General features: G+C 39.6%; 1 protein-coding gene across 3 annotated transcripts in view; it reads left to right on the forward strand.

Moving 5' to 3' along the window:
- Positions 1-25,174, forward strand: part of ZNF827 (zinc finger protein 827) — a 171,875-nt gene that overhangs the window by 26,233 nt on the left and 120,468 nt on the right. For all 3 annotated transcript variants that reach the window (XM_077139893.1, XM_077139895.1, XM_077139894.1), the window contains exons 2-4: positions 6,225-7,277; positions 16,075-16,247; positions 23,568-24,048. In XM_077139893.1, the coding sequence (XP_076996008.1) occupies positions 6,225-7,277; positions 16,075-16,247; positions 23,568-24,048 (1,707 nt within the window). The remainder of the gene's footprint in view (positions 1-6,224; positions 7,278-16,074; positions 16,248-23,567; positions 24,049-25,174) is intronic.

Genomic DNA, 25,174 nt, shown 5'->3' on the forward strand with positions numbered 1-25,174 from the left:
TTGAGGTAGGGGTTACAGGTATAACTGATAAACACAATGCAGATTTGTGTCCTTAGAAGATGACAGCGATAGGTGTAGATTTGGGTGGGAAGGTAAACATGGAAAATTTGTAGATGAAAATAAACCAAAAGATTAGTTGGGTCCTGAGGTCACAAGCAGAGCATTGTAGGCATCGATTGTTAGGGAGCTGACCCTGTAAGTCAGCCGTGCCCCAGATGATTCCTAGGAGTTGGAACCCTGGGCTCTCCCAGACCTAGTGGCCAGATTCGTGTGGATCTCCTGGTTGGAATGATTGGTGGGAAGGGATAGAGATGAGACTTTAGGCGTCTGTGTCCACTTGTTTCAACCTTGGCTCCATTCCTGATCTTTCTGAATGAGAATGTTCTAAGTTGACTATTGGTCGTATTAAATGCATCTGATTAAAACTGTCAAACCAAAAAGGAAGTGAGTTTGAAAAGGCATTCTCTTCTGAGACTGCAGCAGGAGTGTGGCTATCAAGTGACTGAGTTGCTGCTTGAGAACTGAATTATAAATAAATGTGTTAGGTAGTAGAATTTTGTTTTGTTTCCCCCAAAGAATAAATACTCTCTATATTGAAATGGAATTTATTCTGCATATATTCATTCTGTAATTTCATCATTTCTATTCTTAATTCTTTGGGTTTCTGTTTAAAAACAAACAAAGAACCCAGCCTGTTGTGTAAAATTGACAAGAATGAGTGTGAACCCGACAGTCTGGAGACATAGGTTGTTGCAAAATTAGCAACAGAAACCTTTTCTTTTTCTGGAGGTTAAAAATAATGCATTTATAAGGAAGTTGCTTATGTTGGCCATTTAGAGGCTTCCCTGGGAAGCGTGAGTTAAGAAAGCTGTGATGCCCTTGGTGGTTGTGTTGTGAAGCGTTTCCAATAGGGCTTCTTGTGCCCAGCTCTGCGATTACATGCCATGAGTTCTTGCTGGCTGACAGACAGGGAAATGAAGGTGTCTCCCTGCCTGGGGGCTTTTCAGATTGTGAAAGGGAGTCAAAAGTCAAGCCTTGCTTGTTCTAAAGTTTGTGGTATCAAGCAAATTAATCCTTTAGTTAGCTGCAATGCTTGGTTTTGAGCTTCCTGTTGAGAGAACCTTTTCCCATAATGTGATGTGAAAGTGAATTTTGCTGGGAAAAGGGGCTGGAGAGTCCTGTAAGACACTGCTGTTAGGTGAGCTTAGCATAGCTCAACAGTTGTGCCACAGCCTTCAAGGAACATCTTGATGAAATTTAACAGGAAAATAGAGAAGAACCTGGCAGGCCAAAAATTAATATTTTGCAGGAAAAAAAAAATCCTTGTTGCCTCTCTGTTGTGAACTGAAAGCATATTTGTTTGAACTCATGATTTTCCCCTAACCTCTACTCATCCCACTTATTTTGCATTCATTTCTCTGAAAATTTCTCCTACTTTTCATTTGACCTTAAGTGATACCAGATAATTTCAAATATGTTTCTTTTCTCAAGTTTCTGGTCTTGCTCTTTCTAGGCCATGCATTAAAGTTATTTGGTGGTTTATTACTTGCATAACCTCAATTTCAGGAGGAGCATCTTCAAAAAAAGCTATTAATAGAGTACTATGAGTTAAAAAAATGTTCTGTATGTTTCCGAGTTTCCTTGCAGTCCAGAGGAAAGTGTATCTCCATGGTTGTGTCTGCAGAGAATCGAGGAATGGGTGGTTGAGAAATAGCCAGGTATTTTAGGAGACATAAACAGTTCTGCTTAAGAAATGCTCTGCTTGTTTGTTTGTTTTGGCTTTGTTTTTTGGCAAGGTTGGAAAGTTGCTTTAGCTGTAGACATTAGTATCTGTATTAGTATACGGATATTAGGATATTAAGATATCCGTATCACTGCTTGATAGGATTAAAGTCTGACTTGACAACTTCTTTAGGATGCTTCAGCAACTTAACTGCTTCAGCAAAATGGAGGGGCAATATTTTATATTTTTGCTCACTGTGCATGTGGAGGAGATAGGAAGTTGAGCTTTGTCTCTGCAGGTTTGCCAGTAGAAGGGCAGTAATTTCTTTGGGCATCTGAACCAACTTCTGACCAGCAAAGAAGAGGTAGAAAAAGAATGGGATAATGAGTATCACCTCTTAATGATGTATCTCAAAGAATGGTTGCTATCCTTATCTAAGAGAACCCCCTCATTGGTTTCTGATTCAGAAAGGTGGAGGATGCATGACTGGGCCAGGGCCAGTTGCTCAGAGCTGTCTCGAAATAGCTGTTCCAATGGCATCTTAGCAGACTGGGCAATGAGGCTGTGCAGAGAAGTACATGGCCAGAAATGGAGAGATTTGAGTTCTGGTTCTGGCATTAGGGCTATGTGGCTGTGTGTGTTTGATTCAACCAGGTAACCTTTCAAGTATTTAATATTCTCAGTAATATGGTGGGATTGGATATCTGGCTATGACTTTTTGTGATTCTCAAAAGCCTGATGGTATGTACTTTTGACCCTTACCATGTTGGTTCGGGACCCAGATTGACTATCTGGAGCTACTTTACTACGACAGAAGTATAATCTGAGCATTTAATTTTGAGTCATCTATTTTCCTATATTAGTTCATTTAATGAGAGTCTATAAAGGCTCAAAGAAGACAGTTTTGGAGGAGATAGTCAGCTAATTCTTACTGTAGTGATTTTTATATCTTTTACTTCTACTATTTACAGTAGAAGTATTTATATAAAGGACAGTTTCCAGAAGGACAAGATACTTCATCTGAAATCAAGAAAGGTGGTTTGCTAAAGTAACATAAAATTAGCCCTATTTTGAAACTGATGTTGACTGCTTTGTGTTTGGTAGGATGCATTTCTTTGCGAAGCCAGTGGGCAGATGAGTAGTTTAGAGTTGCCATCGACTTTAGGAACGATGAAAAGTGTTGAAATCAAGTGGGAAAGAAGAAAATGTGGCAAATCACAAGAACCAGACTTTTTAAAAAAGAGAAAATTCAATTTTAACCTTTTCCCCCTAGCAAATTCCTTTTGATATTTTACATTTTCTTGATAACTTAATCAAGAATCTCAGGAAAGAGCTGCAGAACTGTAGCTTAGTGAAAAAGAATTTGTCATTTGTGACGTTTCTTCTCTACGTAGCATGGGAAGATCAATGCATTAGTTCGTAGTTCATGCATTTCTAATTCTAGCTATTCAGAAGTTAAACAGCATGCTGTATGGCAATTTTGGGCACAGTGAGGAATTTTAGCTCAATCTCTAAATATTTTTTAACCTCTACTTTTATGAGGGACCAGACATTGTGCTAAGCATGATGCGTAGAGAATAAAACACAATCCCTGCCCTCAAGGGCGCACCATTTTAGAAGAGAAACCGAGAGTAGACAGATAATTTAGAGTGAGGTAAAATCAATATTAACAAGACGGAACTGCTGGCTCTGAACTGAAAATATACATAGAAGCTGTCCACTTGCAGTGACCTTGAGTGGCGCCTCCATCGTCCATCACTTGGCCTCCAGCCTTGGAGCTGGTCCTCCTGTTCCCAGCCTTGTACCCAGAGTGTTCCCCACACAGCAGCTGAATAATCCTTTGAATATGTAAATCACATCATATCAATCCCCTGCCCCAGACCCTCCAGTGGCTCCCCATTTCACCAGATGCAGAAGACCTTTCAAGAGTTTATGATGTCTGGCTGACCTGCATAGCTCCCTCACCATCATACACGTGCGTACACACACACACACACACACACACACACACACACACACACCTACCTTACACCTCAGACCTCCTTTTCTACAGCTCTGAGCCTTACTCACTGTACTGCACCCACACCAGCTTCTTTGCTGTTTGGTGGACATGCCAGGCACGTTGCTACAGCAGGACCTTTACAGTGACTCTTCTTCATGGACCACCCTCCCCGAGATAGCTACATGGCCCACTCCCTCACTTCTTTCAAGTCTCTGCTCAAATGTCATCACATCAGTGGGGCCTGTCCTAACCACCCTATTAAAGTTGCAAAACTCACCTCTTACCAGTTACCCACCCCATCCTCCTGTTCAGGCTTCACGTTTTTTTTTTTCCATAACTCTTGGTCACCTTCTTGCACACCATATGGACTATTAATTTATTAGTTTTGGTTTTTTTGTTTAACATCTATCCTCTGCCAGTGGAATGTAAATTCCAAGAGATCAGAGATCTTTTTATGTTCGCTGATGTATCCCTATGCCTGGCATCGCGCAGGTACTCTATAATTGTTTGTTGAATGAATGAGTGAGTGAAGGAGGAGAGATTAATTCTGATTGAGAGTTTGAGGAAGAATCATGAAGAAGAGACCTTTGAGCTGGGTCTGGAGGATGAGTAGGATTGAACAGGCAGGTTTTCTGGGGTAAGACATTCCATGTAGAAGTACCATGAGCAAGGTAGAAAAGTGGCTGCGTTCATCAGTATTCCTAGCATGGCAAGGAGTCTCGACTGACTGGTAGGTAGTGGGGTGGGTGGAGGAGTGGTAGTGGTGAATTGATGAATTAATGAATAGGAAATAATTAAGGGACACTCTTAGTGGGATGAGAGAACAGATTCCTACTTATTGTGATGAGATACCAGGGGACTGGGGACTGGAGATTCAAACAAGTCAGCACGAATGGTATGGGAGATATTGTTACTTTAAAAAAATCAGTCATGTGAATAGTGTTTGCTAGTGAGCTCGGATTTTTATATAGTACTTGATGGTTTTCAAAAGGTGGTCACATGCTTATTCAGATTTAAGCTTCATAACCACTGAGTAAGGATAGACAGGTGGTGTTTATAATACTTTTTAAAACTTTTTTCAATTAATGGCATCTTCAAAAGAAAAACTTTGACATAATTTCAAACTTACAGGGTAGTTGCAGAAATGATATAAAAACAATACAAGGAATTCCAAAGTACCCCACTACCACGATTTACCAGCTTTTGTAATTTTGTCACGTATCATCCTGTCCTAGCATGTCTATATCTATTCATTATCTATCTTTCATCATCTCTATACCTATCTATTACCTGTAATATCATAACTGTATCTTCTATCTGTCTCATATTATCTGTCTTCTAAACATTTGAGTGTAGATTGCATACGTCATCCTCCTTGAACACTTAATACTTCCATGTATATTTCCTAAGAATAGGCTATTCACTTAAGTAACCACATTAAGTACAGTTATTAAGTTCAAGAAATTGAAAACTGATATAAAGCATATAGTCAATATTCTAATTTTTTCAGTTGTCCCAATAATGTCCTTTGAACATTTTCTCCATTGTTATATACAGTCGAAGATCATTAATGCATTTAATTGTCATTGTCTTTTTAGTCTATTAAAAAAAAAATTGTGGTAACATACATAAAACCTAAAGTCTCCCATCCCAGCCACTCCAAGCCTACAGTTCAGTGGCATAGTTACTTCAAATTAGTGAAGTCATAAGGTTTCTATCTTTTTGTGTCTTGTCTGTTTCATTCAACATGGAATTCTTAAGGTTCATCACATCGTAGCATGTATCAGAACTTCATTCTTTTTTACAGCTGAATAATATTTCATTGTATGTATATCCTGCATTATCTTTATCCTTTCCTCTGTTGATGGACACTTGGGCTCCTTTCACCTTTTGGTTAATGTGCATACTGCTGCTGTGAACATTGGTGTACTATCAATTGCATCTTACACTGGAGGAAATAGAGTCCCAAACCAGCTAAGTGACTCGCCTTAGGTCATGGAATTAGAAAGTGGCATAGTGGGTTCTCGCTGTCTTTTCTTGTGTCTCACATCCAACATTCTCCCACTGTACCATGCTGCTTCTCTAATTCTGACACGGTACTAAAAGTATCATACTGATTTTTTTTAAATGTACAGGCTGTTTTCCATTTCTTTAGTCACTGAAAATAGCAGTTTCTTCATCCAGTTGCTTCTTACCAGATTCATTTTCCTCTTTCCTTTCTTTCCATTTCAATTAATCTTGAAGTAATAATTAGAAAGTTTAATCTAGGTAATAAATGGGTATTTTTTTTACCTTTGACTGTTTGGCATTTTTACCTTTTTCAGGCTCATGCTAAGACTCTGATTCTGCTACCAGGCCTACCATTAACCACTGTCATGGTCTTTCATTTGGTTTTGGGTAGAAGGGGAGAAGAAAGCATGCTAACAACTCCATTTGAATGTCTCAAGACTTGCTAATTGTTCACTTTGGGAATAAACCTTATCTTCTTAATTCCCCCAGATGTTAGTAGGCAAGAAGAAGCAGAGGGAGAATTCAGTGAAGGAGAACCTTGGTATGGAAACTCTTCAGAGACTCCGTCAGAAGCATCCTATGGGGAAGTCCAGGAGAACTATAAGTTGTCTCTGGAGGACCGGATCCGAGAGCAGTCCACGTCCCCTGACACTTCCTTGGGGAGCGTGACCCCCAGCAGTCACACTTTGGAGCTGATAGCTCTTGATGGGGAAGTCCTCAGAGACTCACTGCAGTGTCAAGATCACCTTTCCCCTGGTGTGTCTTCTTTGTGTGAAGATGACCCCCCAGGCTCCAATAAGCCCCTGAGCAGCAACTTGAGGCGGCTGCTGGAGGCTGGTTCTCTCAAACTGGATGCCACCGCCACCGCCAATGGCCGAGTGGAGTCCCCAGTAAACGTTGGCTCGAATCTCTCTTTTTCACCACCATCCCACCACGCCCAACAGCTCAGCGTTCTTGCCAGGAAGCTGGCTGAGAAGCAGGAACAGAATGACCAATACACTCCAAGTAACCGTTTTATATGGAATCAAGGTAAGTGGTTGCCCAACTCAACCACCGCCTGCAGCTTGTCCCCGGATTCAGCCATCCTAAAACTGAAAGCTGCAGCCAATGCTGTTCTTCAGGACAAATCTCTCACCAGGACTGAGGAGACCATGCGATTTGAGTCCTTTTCTTCCCCTTTTAGTTCCCAGTCTGCCAGTTCCACGTTGGCAGCTTTATCAAAGAAAGTCAGTGAGAGAAGTTTGACGCCCGGTCAGGAGCACCCACCTCCAGCCAGCTCTTTTCTTTCCCTGGCTTCTATGACCTCCTCAGCAGCTCTTCTGAAAGAGGTAGCTGCAAGGGCTGCTGGGAGTCTCCTGGCTGAGAAATCTTCACTGGTGCCTGAGGACCCTCTACCACTACCGCCTTCAGAGAAAAAGCAAGAAAAAGTAACCCCACCACCTCCACCGCCACCTCCACCGCCTCCACCGCCGCCGCCACAATCTTTGGAATTATTGTTACTCCCGGTTCCTAAGGGAAGAGTTTCTAAACCCTCCAATTCAGGTATGGAATCTTTTATTTCAATCATCCTGTCAAGCCTTTTTGACTGCGAATGGTGATGCCTTATTCATTCCCTTATTTGCTTGGGTTCCCCATCTGATTTCAGGCATGAATAAAAAAGGGAAAGCACAACAAAATAGTCTAAGTAAGCAGCGTAACAGTCTTTCATGTATGTATTATACAAAGACTTCACAAATAGCCTCATTTTTGAAAGGCAATGAATAAGCGTAGACAGTACTCTTCCCTTTCATAGACACTATTTTTTTTTTTCTTCCCAAGTTCAGGCTAGGTCCATACAAGAAATATTTAATGGGGGAAGATCAAAGAATCTTTGTCAGGGAGTGCATGGCAGCACTGAACATAGGGGAATAAAAACCCGCTGCTTTTGAAATAGTGGACAAGGGAGAGCCCATCCTCCTGCCGTCTCCATCACAAATGGACTTCTGTATCATCAGTAACTGTGCTGCCCTCATTTAGCACAGTGTATACTTTCATGTTAGCATTTTTATTACCTTTTTTGTGGAATTTAAGCCTTTTTCACTTATCCCATTCTCCTATAATTTCTTATCATCTAAGAACTCAAAAAAATATTGTCAAACATAACCAAAGCATTTCTTTCAATTGCTTTATTTTCTTCAAATCCCATCAGCTCCTGGAGGAACATGCATGTGGAAAATTAGAATCCTAAGTTTTTCTGTGGGGGCAGCCATACCAAAGGAGAAGTCGCTATCCTATAGAGCTGTGGCATTCAAAATTATTCATCTGAGGGAGGAATTTAGTCACTTGAGTTCTCAGAATGGAAACGTCATTTCTTGTTCTGGCTTGTTTTAAAATTATGTGGTGAATCCATGCTCCCAGGGAAGTATATATGGAGTTTCAGAGGTCTTTGAAGGATATCCTGCCAGACTGGAAACGGAAGTAGGCTAAGCGTGTCCTCATCAGTATAAAAACCGCCACTGTGTGTGTCTGGCCAACTTTTGATTATTTGCAGCAACATTGATGATGTGTGCTTGGAATGGCAAATAATTGGCTGAACGATCACAGCTAATACTGAATTGATGCATTAATGAGAAATTTCCATTTAAATTGATAAGTGAGCTATATGCACTAATTATAATTACCTTAAAACGTGTGTAAACAGCAGAACAGAATGAGGAAAATGGGTACCTGGGACTTTTATGACTCAGAGTTTCTGAAGTGTGCATGGAATCCTGAAATGTTTATCAATTCTGAGTTTAATTTCTCCTCACTTTTCACCTGCCATCTGGTGAAATGAGAGACATGGCTAAAATTCAGAAAGGAGAAAAGCAGAGGGAACTAGGTAATTTTACAGTGGACTCCACCACTCCTGATCTATAGAAAATTGTTCAGGGGTATCAGTAGAATGAGTAGGATATGGCTGTTTGTAAAGTGTAGCTTTATAAATATTTTCTTTATCTGGTTGTTGAATAAGTGTCCAAGTGGGTTTTACAATATAAATTTGTTTATACTGATTACTTAGAAAAGCTTATCTAAAATTAGTATTAAGCCTTGGTTTGCTGAAGACTTGGAAAGAAACTGTGACTGATCAAACTGTGCTTCATAGGCTTTGGCATTTTAACGTGGTCTCACATAGCATCAACAAGAGTTGCAAAGTAAAATTGTTTTCAAAATTTAAGCGACTAGATATATGTAAGTGAGGAAATAGATCATGAACTTCCAGTGCAGAATTTTGTTTGTTTGTTTTGCTGTAGGATATGCTTCTGAGTGAAAAGATGTATTCCCTTTTTTATTTAAATGCATTTGGACCATGGCTACATTCAGCAGAATTTAATATGAGAGAGCTATAGGAAATCTTTTTTCCACGGAATTTATTCTTTTGCTGAAACGATACTTTAATCAGCTAATTTTCAAATTATTCAAGTTGTAAAGGGGAGAGGAAAGAACTTCTCAGGCTTGGTATATGCAACACCCTGCTAAGACTGATTTGTACCTTATGGTCCCCTGTTCTACACACGCCTCTGATCATCACCCAAGACTTGATGAAGCATCTTTATGGCAGAGTAATTGTATTACAAATAATTTATTATGTAAAACTCATACAAGAGGGAAATTGCTGTAAAGGAAAACACCAGGGCTTTTGAAATTGTCGCTTGAAAATGTTCCAAGTGTTCATGTAGACTCGTCCTAAATTCAAGTTCTGTTTATTCTTACATGATTTGGAAATAGAAGAGGGGATGCTTGTTCTCTTTTTAGCTAAAGCCATTGCTTCTCATGAACCTGGTTAGATTATCGGTTAAGGAGGAGTTGATGGAATATCTGATTTTGCTATTAGTCTTTATAGCGTGCAGAGATGATTTGGTGTTATTAGATCACTGATATTTGAATCTGGGGAGTGGAGGAGAGGGTGGACCTCTCCTTCCCTCCCTTCCACCCTCCCTCCACTTCTACTAATGATACTGTGGGTTTCAGGGTAACGGGGGCTGGGTTCTGTTGTAACTCCTCTAAAAAGCATAATGGGAATGTGTGTGAGCTGTCACCATGTTTGTAAACATTTCTCATTATTTTTTTTTCCTTTACTTAAGAAAAAAAAATCTTAGTTTAATTTAAAATAGATAGATAAATTGGCAGCTCTCTGCAATGAAGGCGTTTCTGTTGCCTAATGACTTACATCAACAGAATTTTAAAAAGCCACAAAAATAAACTGCACACCATCGTGATTTCAAGCAGGGCTTACATTTAAAGCTCTTTCTCGAAATATTGCAAAAAAGCCTATAAAGTTGATTCTAGAGTTTCAAAAAGCTATGTGCTAGAAAAGCCGATCCTGTATTTAGTCATTTAGACTCCAGAATTTCTTTGACCTTCTTTATGTCAACGAAAGTCCAAACCATGAAAAAAAAAATGTCTTTTAGGTCTGGCCGCCTTCTTTTTTTTTTTTTTGAACAGGAGGATTCAGTTGTTATCAAGTCCTGCTGTATATAAGTCCTTAGAGTTCACCCGGCCACAGCCTTTCTCCCCAGTAAGAGGGATGTGACACTTACAGATGAGGTTGCTTTCATGTGGCCCTATGCCCTCAGCTCATGCTACACTGCTCCTCTAAAAGCAGACCCGGTAGAGACTAGATTATGCCCGTTTGCTATAAAGATAAATGTCACACACTGGCTCGGTTCTCTTTGAAGCTACTGTTCCTGTTGAAGCTAAGAATAAAAGAAATGGCTTTTATTTTAAAGACAACGTTTCAGCTACCTCAGAAGGCCAACAAGATTCCTCGGATGCCAGGTTCCTAGTTAAAAGAAATAAGGAGAGCTTCAGAGAGGAGGTTTCTGAAACATCTTATTTTACTGAATAAAATTTAAATCTACTTAGGAGCAAGCTGGTCTCATTGAGCTGAAGACTCAGAATATCTCCTGGGTAAAAAGATACTGGTTTTCTGACTGCTGTTTTCTTTCATATTCACATGATGTTATGAAAATTACTGCGAAAGCATTAAAAGTCCAGAAAGTTATCTCTCCTGCTACTCCCACATGTCTGTGGCGACTATCGCCACAATCTGGGAAGGATCACATGCATGAAATTATTTAGAAAATTCACTTTTTAATCAAAATTCAGAACGCTCTGCTGCTGATTTCAATGATATTTTCCCAACAATTTAAACTTAGACTGGTGTAGGTAGCAGACTTCTTTTCCCATTTGTTAAAATATGCTTTGATAACGTCGGCATCAATAACAGCCTTGCAGATACACCCGTTGATATTGATTCCTAACATAGTTTTCTGTTGCCCTGAAATAGCTTTTGAGAGACATGCCCAAGAAATTCCATTAAAAGATATTAAATTCAGGTATTGTATTAGAAAGGAAAATGAGTAATTCTGTACAGATATATGCCCAGTTGTGTTTGTAGCTCTGCAGTAGAGATGATCATGTTTGGGTTCCATACACCCCAGGGGACCCTGGCATTTTGGGCTCCTGTGATGTGTGTGATAAAGTCTGCATGCAGAAACTACCCACTTGCAAACTATCTTGGATTTCTGCGAAGAGCCACATCTATTTTTTTTTTTTGGCATGGGCACTTACTGGGAATTGAACCCGGGTCTCTGGCACAGCAGGCAAGAACTCTGCCACTGAGCTACCGTTGCCCACCCTGCAAATAGCCACATTTTACAAGAGGAAGTTTGATTTCAAATCCTACAAAACAATTGCACTTGTTTTAAAAACACCTACCTTGAGTTAAAGCAATTACTTGCTCAAACCTGTGTGATTTTTTTTTTTTTTTAAACCCAACGATGTTTTTTGTTGTTGCTTTCTAGATTTATGTACATAAGGTAGGGTTGGGCACCAAACCAGAAGTTCGGGTGTTGGCTCTCATCCTGACCCTGCCACTAACTAGCTGTGGGCCTGTACACTTACTGCCTCAGTTTCCTCCTTTGTAATCTGAGCTGATTGAAGATTAGCTCCAAGATCCTTCCTGTTCTAAAACTTTTTGCTTGTGATTACTGCGTAGCCTTTAATTCTTTTAACTCAGCATGAATGTTAAAAAAAAAATTTCTATTTTCGAAGTAAAGATGTTGCTTTTTAAAATTCACTGTCAAACTTCCCACAAGATTGTCTCTGTTTTGGGCAATTCTTGTCCAAATAGTTCAACATATAGCATTGTACTTTATTAATCATGCAAGTTGTGCTGTGTACATTTTAATTATAAGTTTCTCCAAATTCATTTTTGGAAAGAGGTGAGATGTAAGTGCATGAACATCTATCTGTTTATACATCCACTTGTTCATTTAAGACCTGTGCATTGACTTACTATGTGAAGGAACTTGGTCTAACACTTGTTCCATTGGGAATAATTTACCAGCAGCCTCTTGCATCTTTTTCTTCCATTCCCAACACTTGTTTCACTTTTCTGTGTCCTCTTGACCCAGAGCTTTCCACTTAGTCTCTTAAGAGTCCAACACACATTTATAGAGTCGTACTCTGTACCCGCACTGTGGATGCTGGAGAAACAAAGGTAAGGACTTCCAGGCCCTACCCTAGACAATTCAGTCCTGTGGCCTCCACCCTCATCTTCCTCTCCCCTTCCAGATCTCTTTTCCATACCTAAGCTGAATCCAGCTATCATGGTTCCTTCTGGGCTGAACCTGGCCCTCCCTGAGCAGTGCAGTGGATTTTTGCTTCTTCATTTCCCCTAGGTCCCAGTGACAAAGTACTTGGTGGCCAGGCCATGAGCTGTGTTCATTATGCATTGCCAGTTGTTTAAATTTACCTCCGCTCTGATGGTGAGCTTTTAGCTTTGGAGGGTGTGACTAGATCTCATTGGCTCTTCTATGACTACAATAACCACTGTTTCAAGTAACTTCCATTTATTGTCTGACAGGTAGTTTACACACGTTTATTATTCTTTCTCCAAGGAAGCAAATTAGCGGCTACTCATGGGGTCTATTAGTATTTATTTGGTGGAATTTTGTTTTGTTTGCAGGAATACTAATTGGTGATATGTTTGGGAGAAAGTTATTGGGCTGCTGTGAACCAGGTAAAATTAGGAATAGTTCAGTCCTTTTGCCTCAAGAACGTGTGGTTCATTCACTTCTGATGCAGTGGTCATATTTCCTTAGGCTTTAAATCGGACTGAAATTTACATCAGTTCCCTGAAAATTTGGCCTAAGACAAAGGACACATCCTTGTTTCTGCCATGCTCTGAACTAGTTGACATCACGTATACATGGAGGAAGTCCTACTATTTGAAATTTCTTTATTGGATAAACAAAAATGCAAGTGTTAGCTGGGGGGAGATTTTTGGCCTAATTTCAAAACTTATCATTGGATTCTTCTTACTTTTATTACTTGGATTCATCAGCTTCCTTTCCTGCCATGATCAGTTAAAAATTTCATATAGTTGTAATTGTGTAGCCTTTTGATCACATTTCTTGAAGTCAGTTTCTCTTCATTATGAGTACTCGAATCCCAGTCAATCTAATACTGTAATAATGTAATTTGGTATTAATTAAAACTAAGGACACATAGCTCCAAAATAAAATAGGTTTATGTGTAATGCTAATATGGAGAGCTTAATGTAGTGTACTCTGTGATGCATTTGGGATCCACAATGGCATCAGGGTGGGAGCAGCCGTGTCCAGACAAATAGGCAGCGGGTAGGTCACCATAGGCATGGCACGGTGGCTACAGAAGGTGGCAAGGTTAATTTTTTTAGTTAATGCCTTTTTATTGCCTTCTTGTGATATGCCCTGACATTTCAGGACAGTGGTGTCTCAGCTTTTTTCTCCTTTTCCAGACAGCTTTGTAAAATTATGCAGGTTAAGATTTATATGGTGGGAAGTACCCCCCGAGGGTAGGGATCCGTGGCAGCCTGTCTGTGTCTCTTTCTTATTCCTGTGATGTTCTTACAACCCAAAATAGACATCGTTATCCTTTCCCCCCAGTTTATGACAATAATCTCACCAAGAGGCCTGATTCAGTCCTTTCCCTTCCATCTGTTGTTCAGTGTGTAGTCTTTGTGATCAACCTGTCAGGCTGGTGGAAATGACAGTGGATAGCAAATGGGAGAAAAAATTAGGGACAGGACTGCAAATCAGCAGAGGCAATCAAAACAGACAGCAGGAAAGCTTTAGTGGGTTAATAAAAATGCTTACTTCCACAACTCTACAAAGCCTGCTTTTCCTAGAGTAAAAGAAAACCCTCAATCCCTTCCACCCCCACCCTTCCAACTCAAAAGAAGAAGTATTTAGGATGGAAAACATTCCAAGTGGAATTTCCAGACTTGAAGCTTATATTTTTAGATAGACGATTCTTTCTTGGTTAAGCTAACCAAGATTGCTTGTACCTGGACTAGTAAAACTGCATTTTCAGAATGCCCTAACTTTACTCCAGAACCTTTCTAGTTTCCATCCGTTTTAAGTGATCTTTGGCATTTGAAGACTCAGTTGACTTAGTTGATACATAACGAAATTATTTAAAATTATATACTTGGGGATATGTCTTTTAAAATTATAAAAGTAACATGTATATTAAAAAATTCAGAAAGTACAGAAGGCTATAAAATGAAAATAAAGTTTCCCGTCCCTGACTCTTCCCTTTTAAACCCCAGTCCTTCATAGGTAACCACTTAATGATTTTGGGGGGCGTATGCATCCAGAAAACTTCCATACAAGTAAAAGGATATCATTTGTTTGTTTGTTTCATTTTGTCTTTCCCCTTCACCCCGTCCTCATTTTGTTTTTGCTCAATTATTTTAAAGCAAATCCCAGACTTAATTTGCTTATAAATACTTCCATATGTATCTCCAACTGGAAGGACTTAGTAAAATAACCAATTAAAGACAATACCATTATCACATCAAACAGGATCAACAGTTGTCCCAGAATATTCTGAACAGCCTGATTATAGTCGTAGTTGCCCCAACTATTTCAAAAGTGTCTTTTAACAATTGCTCACTCAAACAATTGTTTGAATCAGGATCCACAGAAGGTTTCATATGTCTCTTAAGTCTCTTGTAACTCATAATCCTTCCTTTTTTTAAATGCCACTTACTCATTGAAGATATTGGCCATTTGTTCTGTGGATTTTCCCATTTTTCCAGATTTGGCTGATTCCATCCCCTTAGTGTGCTTAATGTTTTATTTATTTTTATCACCTGCATTTCCATCAACTGCTAGTTATATAGAGGCTTGATTGAATCCAGGTTTAATTTATTTAAAAAAAAAATTTTTTTTTGTAAGAATATTTCCTAGGTGGCATGTCTGACGGCTCTGTCCTATTTTCAGCAATGCTAACATTGATCTGAAGTTTTAAGTTGTTGTCAACTTGGTCCATTATTTAAATAGCTTAGAAAATATTTCTGATTTCTCATACTTAAGAAAGCCTGGGTCCTCACAACTTCTATTTGTTTTTGTTTCCTTTGTCCCCAGTTGCAGAGGTCAGTGTCGCCCTGTACAATATAAGTTGATAGAAGTTTAGCAATACAATGTCACAATAGAGGCCCTTCTCTTTGGGCATGGTGAAGGAGTGTGATCTTAGCTTTACTCAGCAGAGATAGTTGGTTTGTTTACTTTCCTGAAAAACTGAAACTTTTTTGGCTGCCTGGCTGTTCCCAAAGTGGGCAGCAAGGCTGAGTTGCAGTGCAGAGGGAAACAGTATGTATCTTTTGTGGCAACCAGAGGGACAAAAATAAGAGGGTAAAAAACCCTGACCTTAAGAGCCCCCGATGGCTAAATTGGCTGCAGCATCTGCTACGTCCACAACTAAACAAGTCAAGTGGTAGAAATTCTAAAATTTTTCTCCAGTGGAGTGCAGCTTTTGAAGTTTATGATGGCTCTTTGGTTTTCAGTGTAGGGCAGTGCATTATTTTCTGTCCCATTTGATTTATCTTTATTTCCTTCTGTTTTCTAAGTTCAGAAATCCAGATGTGGACTCGGGTCTGGCCGTTTTCTTTATGAAACAAGGTCCCTGGATTCAGACTTCTCTACCTTTGTTCAGTGTCTTTGGGTGCTGGGCTAGGACAGGCCCTTATACCAGATGAAACAGCTTCTGTAGACACCCTTCTAAGTGTGTTATGACCTTTGAAAGTAAGACTTTCACAAATGTGGGTTGATCAGATTTTGGAAAACGGATCCCAGATGGAAATAACGAAATGAATATGGATTTTTATCTGAAGAAAAACAGGAATAAACCTTCTTCATGGGTAAAATCTTGGAATTGCCAAGAAAAGAACAGATCGTTTTTAGTCTTGTTTACATAGCAAACCATGTGCAATATAAAGGTGCATTTTCTTTATTATTCCTTATTATAATATTCTTTCTTTCTTTCCAAGCCTCAGAAGAAGAAAGTGGGAAGCCTTTCCAGTGTCCAATATGTGGTTTAGTCATCAAAAGGAAGAGCTACTGGAAACGGCACATGGTGATTCACACAGGTTTAAAAAGTCATCAGTGTCCGCTCTGTCCATTCCGGTGTGCTCGCAAGGACAATCTGAAATCCCACATGAAGGTAAGCCACCTGCGGGCGGACCTCGTGGAGAGGCAGACACAAGTCGGAATTTGCACACAGTCCCAGGTATCAGGCTTCTGGGCAGGGAACACGGGGGCCCCAGTGCTCAGTGTAGCAAGGTCAAATTGAACGCAAACGAAGAACACTGAACCGGCATTAATGTCTGTTTTACAAACAAGGGCTTACAAGCAGAGAGAATGTTCAGTATCCACATAATATATGCATTAGTTGAGCCTCCCTTTTCTCAAGCTTCACCTTGCCTTGTGTGGTGATGGATTTGTGGGGCACTGGAAGGAAGACATGGAGAAAACAAAAAGTAGGGAAAGCCAAGTACAGTCCAAAATAAAGTAGGGCTAGCGAGCTGATGGCCCGAGCACCTCAGAGAGGACTTTTGGACCTCTTCCTCTCCCGCAGAGAGTTTTCCTCTTCTGCTCATGCTTTGCTCTTCAGCTTGCAAAGGTGAACACCTAGTAGCAGGTATGAGGACGTGGAGAAAGCACCTTGGCTTCAGTTAACCCCATTGGAGGCTTGGGAGCCTTTGAATTTCGTAATTCCCAGGATTACACTTGCCAAACATCCCAGGACATTATTTTCAATGTCCTTTTAAAAAAGGATGAATAGGGAGGCTCATGCCTGTAATGAACAACCAAGAATCAACTAAAATCTCTGTTTCACTCTTATGTGAGATGTGGGAAAACTCTTAGCTACACTGAAATCTTTTTTGGTAGACCCCAATTATTACTAAGCATTTTGTTTGAATCTCAAGGAGGAAATTGATGAGGAAAAAAGAACACATGGACTTTTGAATTGGATAGACCTGAATTTAAATCTTGCAGCATGATGGCTAAGTGGCCTTGAGTAAGTTAACCTTTAGACTCTGAATTTCCTCATCTGTTAAATGGGAACAGTAATGTTTGTCTGGACGAGTTGTCATTAGTATTAAAGAAGGTAATATTGCCAAAGTGCCTGATGCAGAGAATGTGTAATGGTAATTACATATAACTGCCATTGAGCATCATATATATATATATATATATATATATATATATATATATATAAGCATTTTAAATTAATAATTATATTAATATAATTTAATTATTATATATATAATTAGTGATGTGTGGGTTTGCAGAACAATCATGCATAAAACAGAATTCCCATATACCATTCTATTATTAACACTTGCATTTGATATGATACGTTTGTTACAATTGATGAAAGCACAGTTTAATAATTATGCTATTAACTATAGTCCATGGTTTAACTTGGTGTTGTGCAGTTCCATGATATTTAAAAAGTTTTTATTCCAATAACAAATTCAACCTAAAATTTTTCTTTTAATGATATTCAGATGTATAATTCAGTGCTGTTAATTACTGAATATCTTAATAATAACAATCATACTTTCACTGTGGTTTGCAATATGGTTTTGCCGTCAACATTGTTTATAAAGTATCTACTTTCTTACCACAAGAAGGATAGTTTGTGCATAATTAAGACATTTGCTTATTTAAAAATCTTGTAGTCTAATCCTTCAGTAATCACTATTCAGAATTGTAACTCGAAACATGTGTGATCAGAAGGAACCTCTCCTGACTTTAGGAAATAGCTTAGAAGATTAAAAAACTAAATAAATCCACAGTGTAATTTATTTTCTATCGTTTGCCTTTTTCTCCTGGGAATAGCATGCCCTTCATCTTCGGAACCCATTTAACTAGGAGTTCTGGTTGGTTGAATTTTACTTGAACCTACTTTGTCTCTACTTTAACCTTCCTCATCCTCTCTCACCTCTCCCCAAAATAAAAATCTCATATTTTGGACCTGCAAAGTGGATTTCGTTAGCGGGATTAGATTAAAAAAAGAAATTCCTCTAAAACTAAAATTTGTTTTGGCGACTGTGTGTAAAGCTGTGTTTAGAAATCAGGTCTAGTGAATTTAAAGCTTCAGTGAGCAGAAAACTTGCAACCAGCCTGACACCTTGTAAGCTTGGTTTCAGCTCAGGGTCATTTTAAACAACCTATTTATAAACCCATGGGAAAAAACTGGGTTTTCAATAGTGGGAACTGCTGACCCTGAAACTACAGGGAGATGAGCTGGGTGCCTTGATGATACAGACGGTCAGCCACGACAGTGATACAGATGAGAGCTGTAAGGGCTCTGTGGGTCGTGGGGTCTTAGAATGCTTTCAGAACAAATCAATAACCAGTACAATAAAGCAGTTGTGTGAAATTACTACTTTATTTAAACTCCTGGTGTCCTAACCTGTTGAGCTAGGACTCAGGCTTTTGATAAGGGAAGTGTGAGAAGGGTTCATGAAAGTTTAATTTTATCAAATGATGTACTTTTTCTTTTCTGTCCTTTCCATCTCGTTTATGGGACTTTTTCTTTCTAAATTTTTATTAATACAACCAATCAACATACAATTTGAACATTCTCTTTTTTTCATCATCTAGTTGTATATTCATCATCGTGATCATTTCTTAGAACATTTACATCAATTCAGAAAAAGAAATAAAAGAAAACAGAAAAAAATTCATACATACCATACATACCCCTTACCCCTCCCTTTCATCGATCACTAGCATTTCAATCTACTAAATTTATTTTAATATTTGTTCCCCTTTTATTTATTTATTTTTAATCCATATGTTTTACTCATCTGTCCATAAGGCAGATAAAAGAAGCATCAGACACAAGGTTTTCACATTCATACAGTCACATTGTGAAAGCTATATCATTATACAGTCATCTTCAAGAAACATGGCTACTGGAACACAGCTCTACGTTTTCAGGCAGTTCCCTCCAGGCTCTCTGTAACGCCTTAACTAAAAAGGTGGTATCTATTTAATGTGTAAGAATAACTTCCAGGATAACCTCTCGACTCTGTTTTGACTCTCTCAGCCATTGACACTTTATTTTGTCTCATTTCTCTCTTCCCCCTTTTGGTTGAGAAGGTTTTCTTAATCCCTTGGTGCTGAGTCCCAGCTTGTCCTAGGATTTCTGTCCTCCATTGCCAGGAAGGTCCACACCTCTGGGAGTCATGTCACACATAGAGAGGGGGAGGGCAGTGAGTTTGCTTGTCGTGTTGGCTGAGAGAGAGAGGCCACATCTGAGCAACAAAAGAGGTTCTCTTGGGGGTGACTCTTAGGCCTAATTTTGAGTAGGCTTAGCCTATCCTTTGCAGGGTTAAGTTTCATATGAACAAACCCCAAAATTGGGGGCTCAGCCTTTTGCTTCAGTTGTCCCCACTGCTTGTGAGAATATCAAGAATTCTCCACTTGGGGAAGTTGGATTTTTCCCCTTTCTCACCATTCCCCCAGGGGACTTTGCAAATACTTTTTTATTCACTATTCAGATCCTTCTGGGATTTATCGAGGCATCACTCTGGACAAACCTACAAAATCTCATGCCCTACTCAAGGTTCCATGTACTTACGGTGTTCAGTTAAGCTGTCCACATAAGTTATATTAGGAAAGGTACTAGTCAAGATATAAATTTTGTACCAAATATTTTTTGCTTTAGTCTCACACATAAGTTAAAGTTTTAAAATACTAATTACCATGTATTTTCAACACCCTGCATTATTGACATTCCTTTGTTCTTTCTCATGCAAAACATTTTAAAATTTGTACATTTGGTCACTGTCATTATACACTCTAGGTATTCCTAGATTATACCATCTCATTCTTCATCGTATATCTTTCCTTCTGATTTCATTTGTGCTACCAGGGCTCCTCCCTCTATCGTTCTCATATTCAGCTTCATTCAGTGTTCTGACATAATTATGTTATAGTTAGGTAGTATTGTACTATCCATTTCTGAATTTTTACAATCAGTCCCGTTTATTAACTTTTGCAAAGATAGCCTGCACATGAATATAATGGGTGTAGTCTTATGCATAGATATTCTTTGCTACATTTACCAGTAGACTGCGAAAGTTGAGATTTTCTTAGACAGAAAGTCTGTCTAAGAATGGGGAACAGTATAGCCTATAGTTTAAGCTCTCAAGCTGTGTAGTCAGAAAACCCTTAGTTAGAATCACAGTTCTACAACTTAGTAGCTGTGAGACTTGAGACAAATCATTTAATCTCTCAAAGCCTCTGTTTCTGCTAATGGAGATAATAATCATACTATCTATCTCATGGGGTTGTTATGAGAATTAAATGAGATAATGCACATACAGCACATAATATAATGCCCGACATGGAGAAGCACTCTGTAAATATAGCTAATATAGTGATTATCATCCAAAAGTCATCAAAATACACATTAACTTTTACATAGAAATAAATGTATGAAATGTTATAAGAAATTACTCTAAAATTTTATTACTTTTTTCTTTTTGTGATATATCTTTAGTTTTGAGAACTTAGACAAACTGATAAACAGTAAGACCCTAAATAAATAAAAGAATCTGATACACAAAATATCTGATAAACAAAAAAACTGACCCTTATTCTTATCACCCAGAAATAATCCTTATTAGAATTTTTATGTATGCCCTTCTGTATTCATTATATATATATTCATTTATGGACAATGGAATTCTACTTTATTTGTTCAACAAATGGGTGCTGGACACTACATTTTTCCAAGCCTGTCTTTCCTCCTTAAGATGTTGTGCAAATGCTTTTTGGCCAGTTTTGTAAGGCGCTTGTGAATGCTTCCGGTATCCTCAGGGTTATCTTAGATTCCCATTAAGCCTTTTACAACTTTACTGGATGAGTGAGCATAGAAGAATTGATTGTGAAATTCATAAGCTAAAATTAAACAGAGAAGGTGAGGTGTACTGCTAAGATAAAGAACCTTGGCAAAGTAATGGTAAGAAACTGGAGCTGGAGTCGGGACGCTGAGTTCTCCTCATCTTAGCTTAGCCATTTAAGTAACCATGACTCCCCACCTAGCCTGCCTGTCCTGATAGAATAGATGTTTCTTCAGGCTCTGATACACCAGCTAAACGTCCAGTTGAGAGCTACTAAGAGATGGATGTAATTGCGCCTTCTGTTTCTCATTCCTTAGGGTTGGCGAGATGTGCTGTGGGTAAGAAATGCCCAGTAGGTAAGTGAGTCTCTAAACATGAGCTGGAAAGAATGAAGTGCTTTAGACAAGTTTTTCTTTCTATTAGTTAGCAGACTAAGAGGAGTTATAAACTGACAGATGAAAGAGAATAAAATTTATCATAGAAAAGTGCTTTTCTTTCAGGAGAAAGTGAAGGATACAGCTAATGTTTCTCTGAAAGGCCAAATGTGATATGTGGTCCCTTTAGTTAGGTGTGGCCCAAAATAAAATCAAAAGTGCAAAAATCAACACACCCTCCACTGTTTTTCCTTTAAACTTTCACTAAGTTTTCAGTAACTGAATATAGCAAGGTCAGGATGGGTTGGAGAAGAAGCCGCATAAAATACTTGCACACAAGCTCTCTTTAATCCAAGGTACCCTTTTGATTTTAGAACTTGGGCTTGTTCGCTCTCTGTCCTTTTCCTTCTTCCAGAAGCTGCTTCCGGAGCATCTGATCTTGGATTAACTATTCTTCTCTCCTGGGTCAATAGATTTAAGGACACTGCTGAAATGGAATATGCCCCACTGCACTGCTCTGAGGGACGGAAGCTCTCTGCATCGTGACCTTTACCACCTGGTCCCAGGGCTCACTTTTGGCAGCACCTGTCGTGGTCCCTTGGGGACCTGAGGCCTCCAAAGTGTCCTTTCTGTGTGAATTGGGTGGAGGAGATGGCTGGGAATCTTCACAATTCTGTGAGAAAGCAACTGAAATGATCAGCTCCCCAGTTAAATCCTTTGTTGTAAAAGAACAGAGAGGGTTGATAGTAACAGCCAGTGATAAATACCTCCCACCTAGGCAGAGAGGAAGCTATTTAATGAGCATTGCTTTGCTGCAACTGATTTTAAGTTTGTATAGTTATTACTGTTGAGGAACTCATGCTTTGGGGGACCCAGAATCTCTTCTGTTGTTTTTTTCAAAAAGCCACAGTGGGGTGCTGTAGCAACAGAATCTCACCATTAACTTTTAATTTCTTTGCTTTTGTTGGTCACTTAACATTATTTAAAAGTATGTTTTGGCTGGTGAATAATGCTTTTGGATTGCATTCAGAAGGCATAAACAGCTGTAGTAAAACTTGCTCTCTTGGAAAGAAAACCTGTGCAGAGGGGCCCGGTAACCCAGGGGGTCAACGAATGACTCTTTCACCTCTGTTAGACCCAGGTTCAAATTCCGCGTAGATCACGGCTAAAAGGTGAGGTGTCAGCTTTGCTTTGGGTTTGAATTCCAATCACTCACTTGTTTGTCCAGATCACACAACTACCCACATAATTTGGCCCAAATCTGCACAATTGGCAGTTTCTACTCAAGGGAGGGCCCATACTGAACTAGCAGGGGTGTTACAGGTCAAGACCGAAATATGTTGGCAGAGATAAATGGGGAAGTTACAAGCTTAGAGAGCACCTGCCAGCTTGAAGCCTCGCTTGGGCCAATCTAATTATTTCCTCACTTTTTCAAGCGCTAAATTTGGTAGTGACAGGAAGACAAAAGTTTCTTGTCAACAGTATAGGTATTGTGCACAGACGACTGGATCTGGATTTAAAAATTCCCATCCTTTCATTGCAGACACCAGAATCTGGAATATGAGATAACTGAGTTTAGAAAAATTGGTTTCCTCTTGCTCAGACAGGTTTGGTGGTGATCAGACCTTGGCTTTTGACCCACTCTGTTTCCTTCATGCATGATTTTGCTCAAGTCACTTACTCCAGGGTCTCAATTTCCCTGTCTGTGAAATGGGAATGCCCTGGAGACATTATTTTCCTTCTTCTTAATTACCTCAGAGAGGCATCTTGAAAATTGAAATTCGGCTTGCAAAACATAACTGGTTCTCTGGATGACAATAATTGTCTACATGCAAAGTATTATTATTGTGAGTGGAATTACTCGAGGGGTTACCTTTTTTGACCTCCACTAGTAATTATGTACGTTTGCGCTGTGCTGGGTTTAAAATAATTGTCTCTGAAGACATCTCCTGTGATTGAATGACTAGAATATTAAGAGAGTTCTACTAAAATGCCATCCATTGGTAGACCGAGTCCTCGGCGGTGAGCTTTATTGATGGGCTGTTAACCTATGTGGACCTGCCTTATGTTTAGGGATTGACCTCATTGCCCGGAGTCCAGTAATGAAATGCTCCTCTGGTTATTTTACTTCCTAGGCTAGACCTTTGTACTGTGAGGAAATTATCGATGAATAGTGTGACTGCACCGCAAGGCACTTTCCATGAACACATGGTAGATAGCTCATTCTTCTTGCTTCCTTGTCAGGTTCACCAGCACCAAGACCGAGGAGAGACCTTTCAGTGCCAGCTCTGCCCTTTTACTTCCTCTCGCCATTTCAGCCTGAAACTCCACATGCGTTGCCATCAGCACTTCCTGAGGACAGAAGCCAAGGTGAAGGAGGAAATCCCTGACGCAGATGTCAAGGGATCCCCCCACCTCAGTGACAGTGCCTGCTTGGGGCAGCAAAGGGAAGGAGGAGGGACAGAGCTAGCGGGGACCATGATGGCGTCTAACACTCCAGAGAGGACTAGCCAGGGTGGGGCTGCCGTCTCGCCTTTGCTGGTGAAGGAAGAACCCAAGGAAGATAACAGCCTGCCCACCTCCTTTCCCCTGAATGCTGCCGACAGGCCTGCCAACCACGCAAAGCTGAAAGACCCCTCTGAGTATGTGGCCAACAGCGCCTCAGCTTTGTTCAGCCAGGACATCTCTGTCAAGATGGCATCTGATTTCCTCATGAAGCTGTCAGGTACTTGAACGGGGTTGTATTCTCTCTCTTTCTCTCTCTCATTTGTAAAATGAGCTGGTAGGACTAGAGTATCTCGAGGTCCCTTTAAATTTTAATGGTTTATGCTTTCATAATTTTTCTCCTTGACTTTCCTTTTTTGTCATCCTTTAGAAGTAGGCATGGTTTTAGTTTGGGTCTAGAAACAATAGGGATTATTGACTTCCCTCCTTTAAGGGTTCTTGTTGTGGGAAAGAGGTTGCATAGTGAGCCAGGTTTTTCTCTGGCTTTTGGTGACCTTGGGTCCTATTTAATTCATCCCTGTCCTGGAATCTCTGAAGTCCGTGTATGAGACATCTCATTTTGCATTAAGTTCTTTGCTGTCTTCACTTAAAAAATATTTCAGAAGCTCATATATATATTAAACAATGCCATTGGGAGTTAAAGACTTCTAAAATGTGAGCAAATGATTAGGATCATCTTTAAACGTTTTTAGAAAAAAGCATTCTTTCTCAGCTACCCCAGTGCTTTCTGGAAAGAAGATGGAGTATGGATTGTGAAAAATTATTCTTGTTCATTGACGTCTTTTCCCACCACCATTGAATTACACGTGCTGTTTCTTTTTGTCTTTGTCATTTTTTTCAATTTCGGTGATGGAGTTGTAATGTTGAGCTAGGAGTGGAGCGAGGCCAGGGGAGCACTGTTTTTCCTGACTCTCTTTTGGAACAACAGCATTCCACACATGTTGCAGAATTGTGCTGCTACCCATTACGCCTTTTAAAGTATGATTTTAAATTTTAAAGGCGATGTGGAGGGTGGGGAAAGGTCGGTTGAGAATTGGTTCTGTCTTTCAGTGAAGATGGCAGTCCCCCAGGTGATTTCCAAATGCCATTTCAGGTCTTTGGAGATTGACAATACCCTTTTAAATGGAGAATAATTGGTCACCGCCTTCCTTTAAATGGACTCTGAGTCGCATTTCACTAAATGTCATTGCCAGGTGAATTCGAGGTTCAGCTTTACTCTAAAGTCCCTTTGCTCAGTGACACTTCAGTCAGGTCTTTTGGAATGTCCCCGTCACCCCAGATTTTACCCCTTGGGAGCAGGAGACACTAGGCTGGAGGAAATGAGGAAAGGTAGGAGATAGAAAATG

The sequence above is a fragment of the Tamandua tetradactyla genome, chromosome 22, assembly GCF_023851605.1.
Source record: "Tamandua tetradactyla isolate mTamTet1 chromosome 22, mTamTet1.pri, whole genome shotgun sequence".
Taxonomy (NCBI): Eukaryota; Metazoa; Chordata; class Mammalia; order Pilosa; family Myrmecophagidae; genus Tamandua; species Tamandua tetradactyla.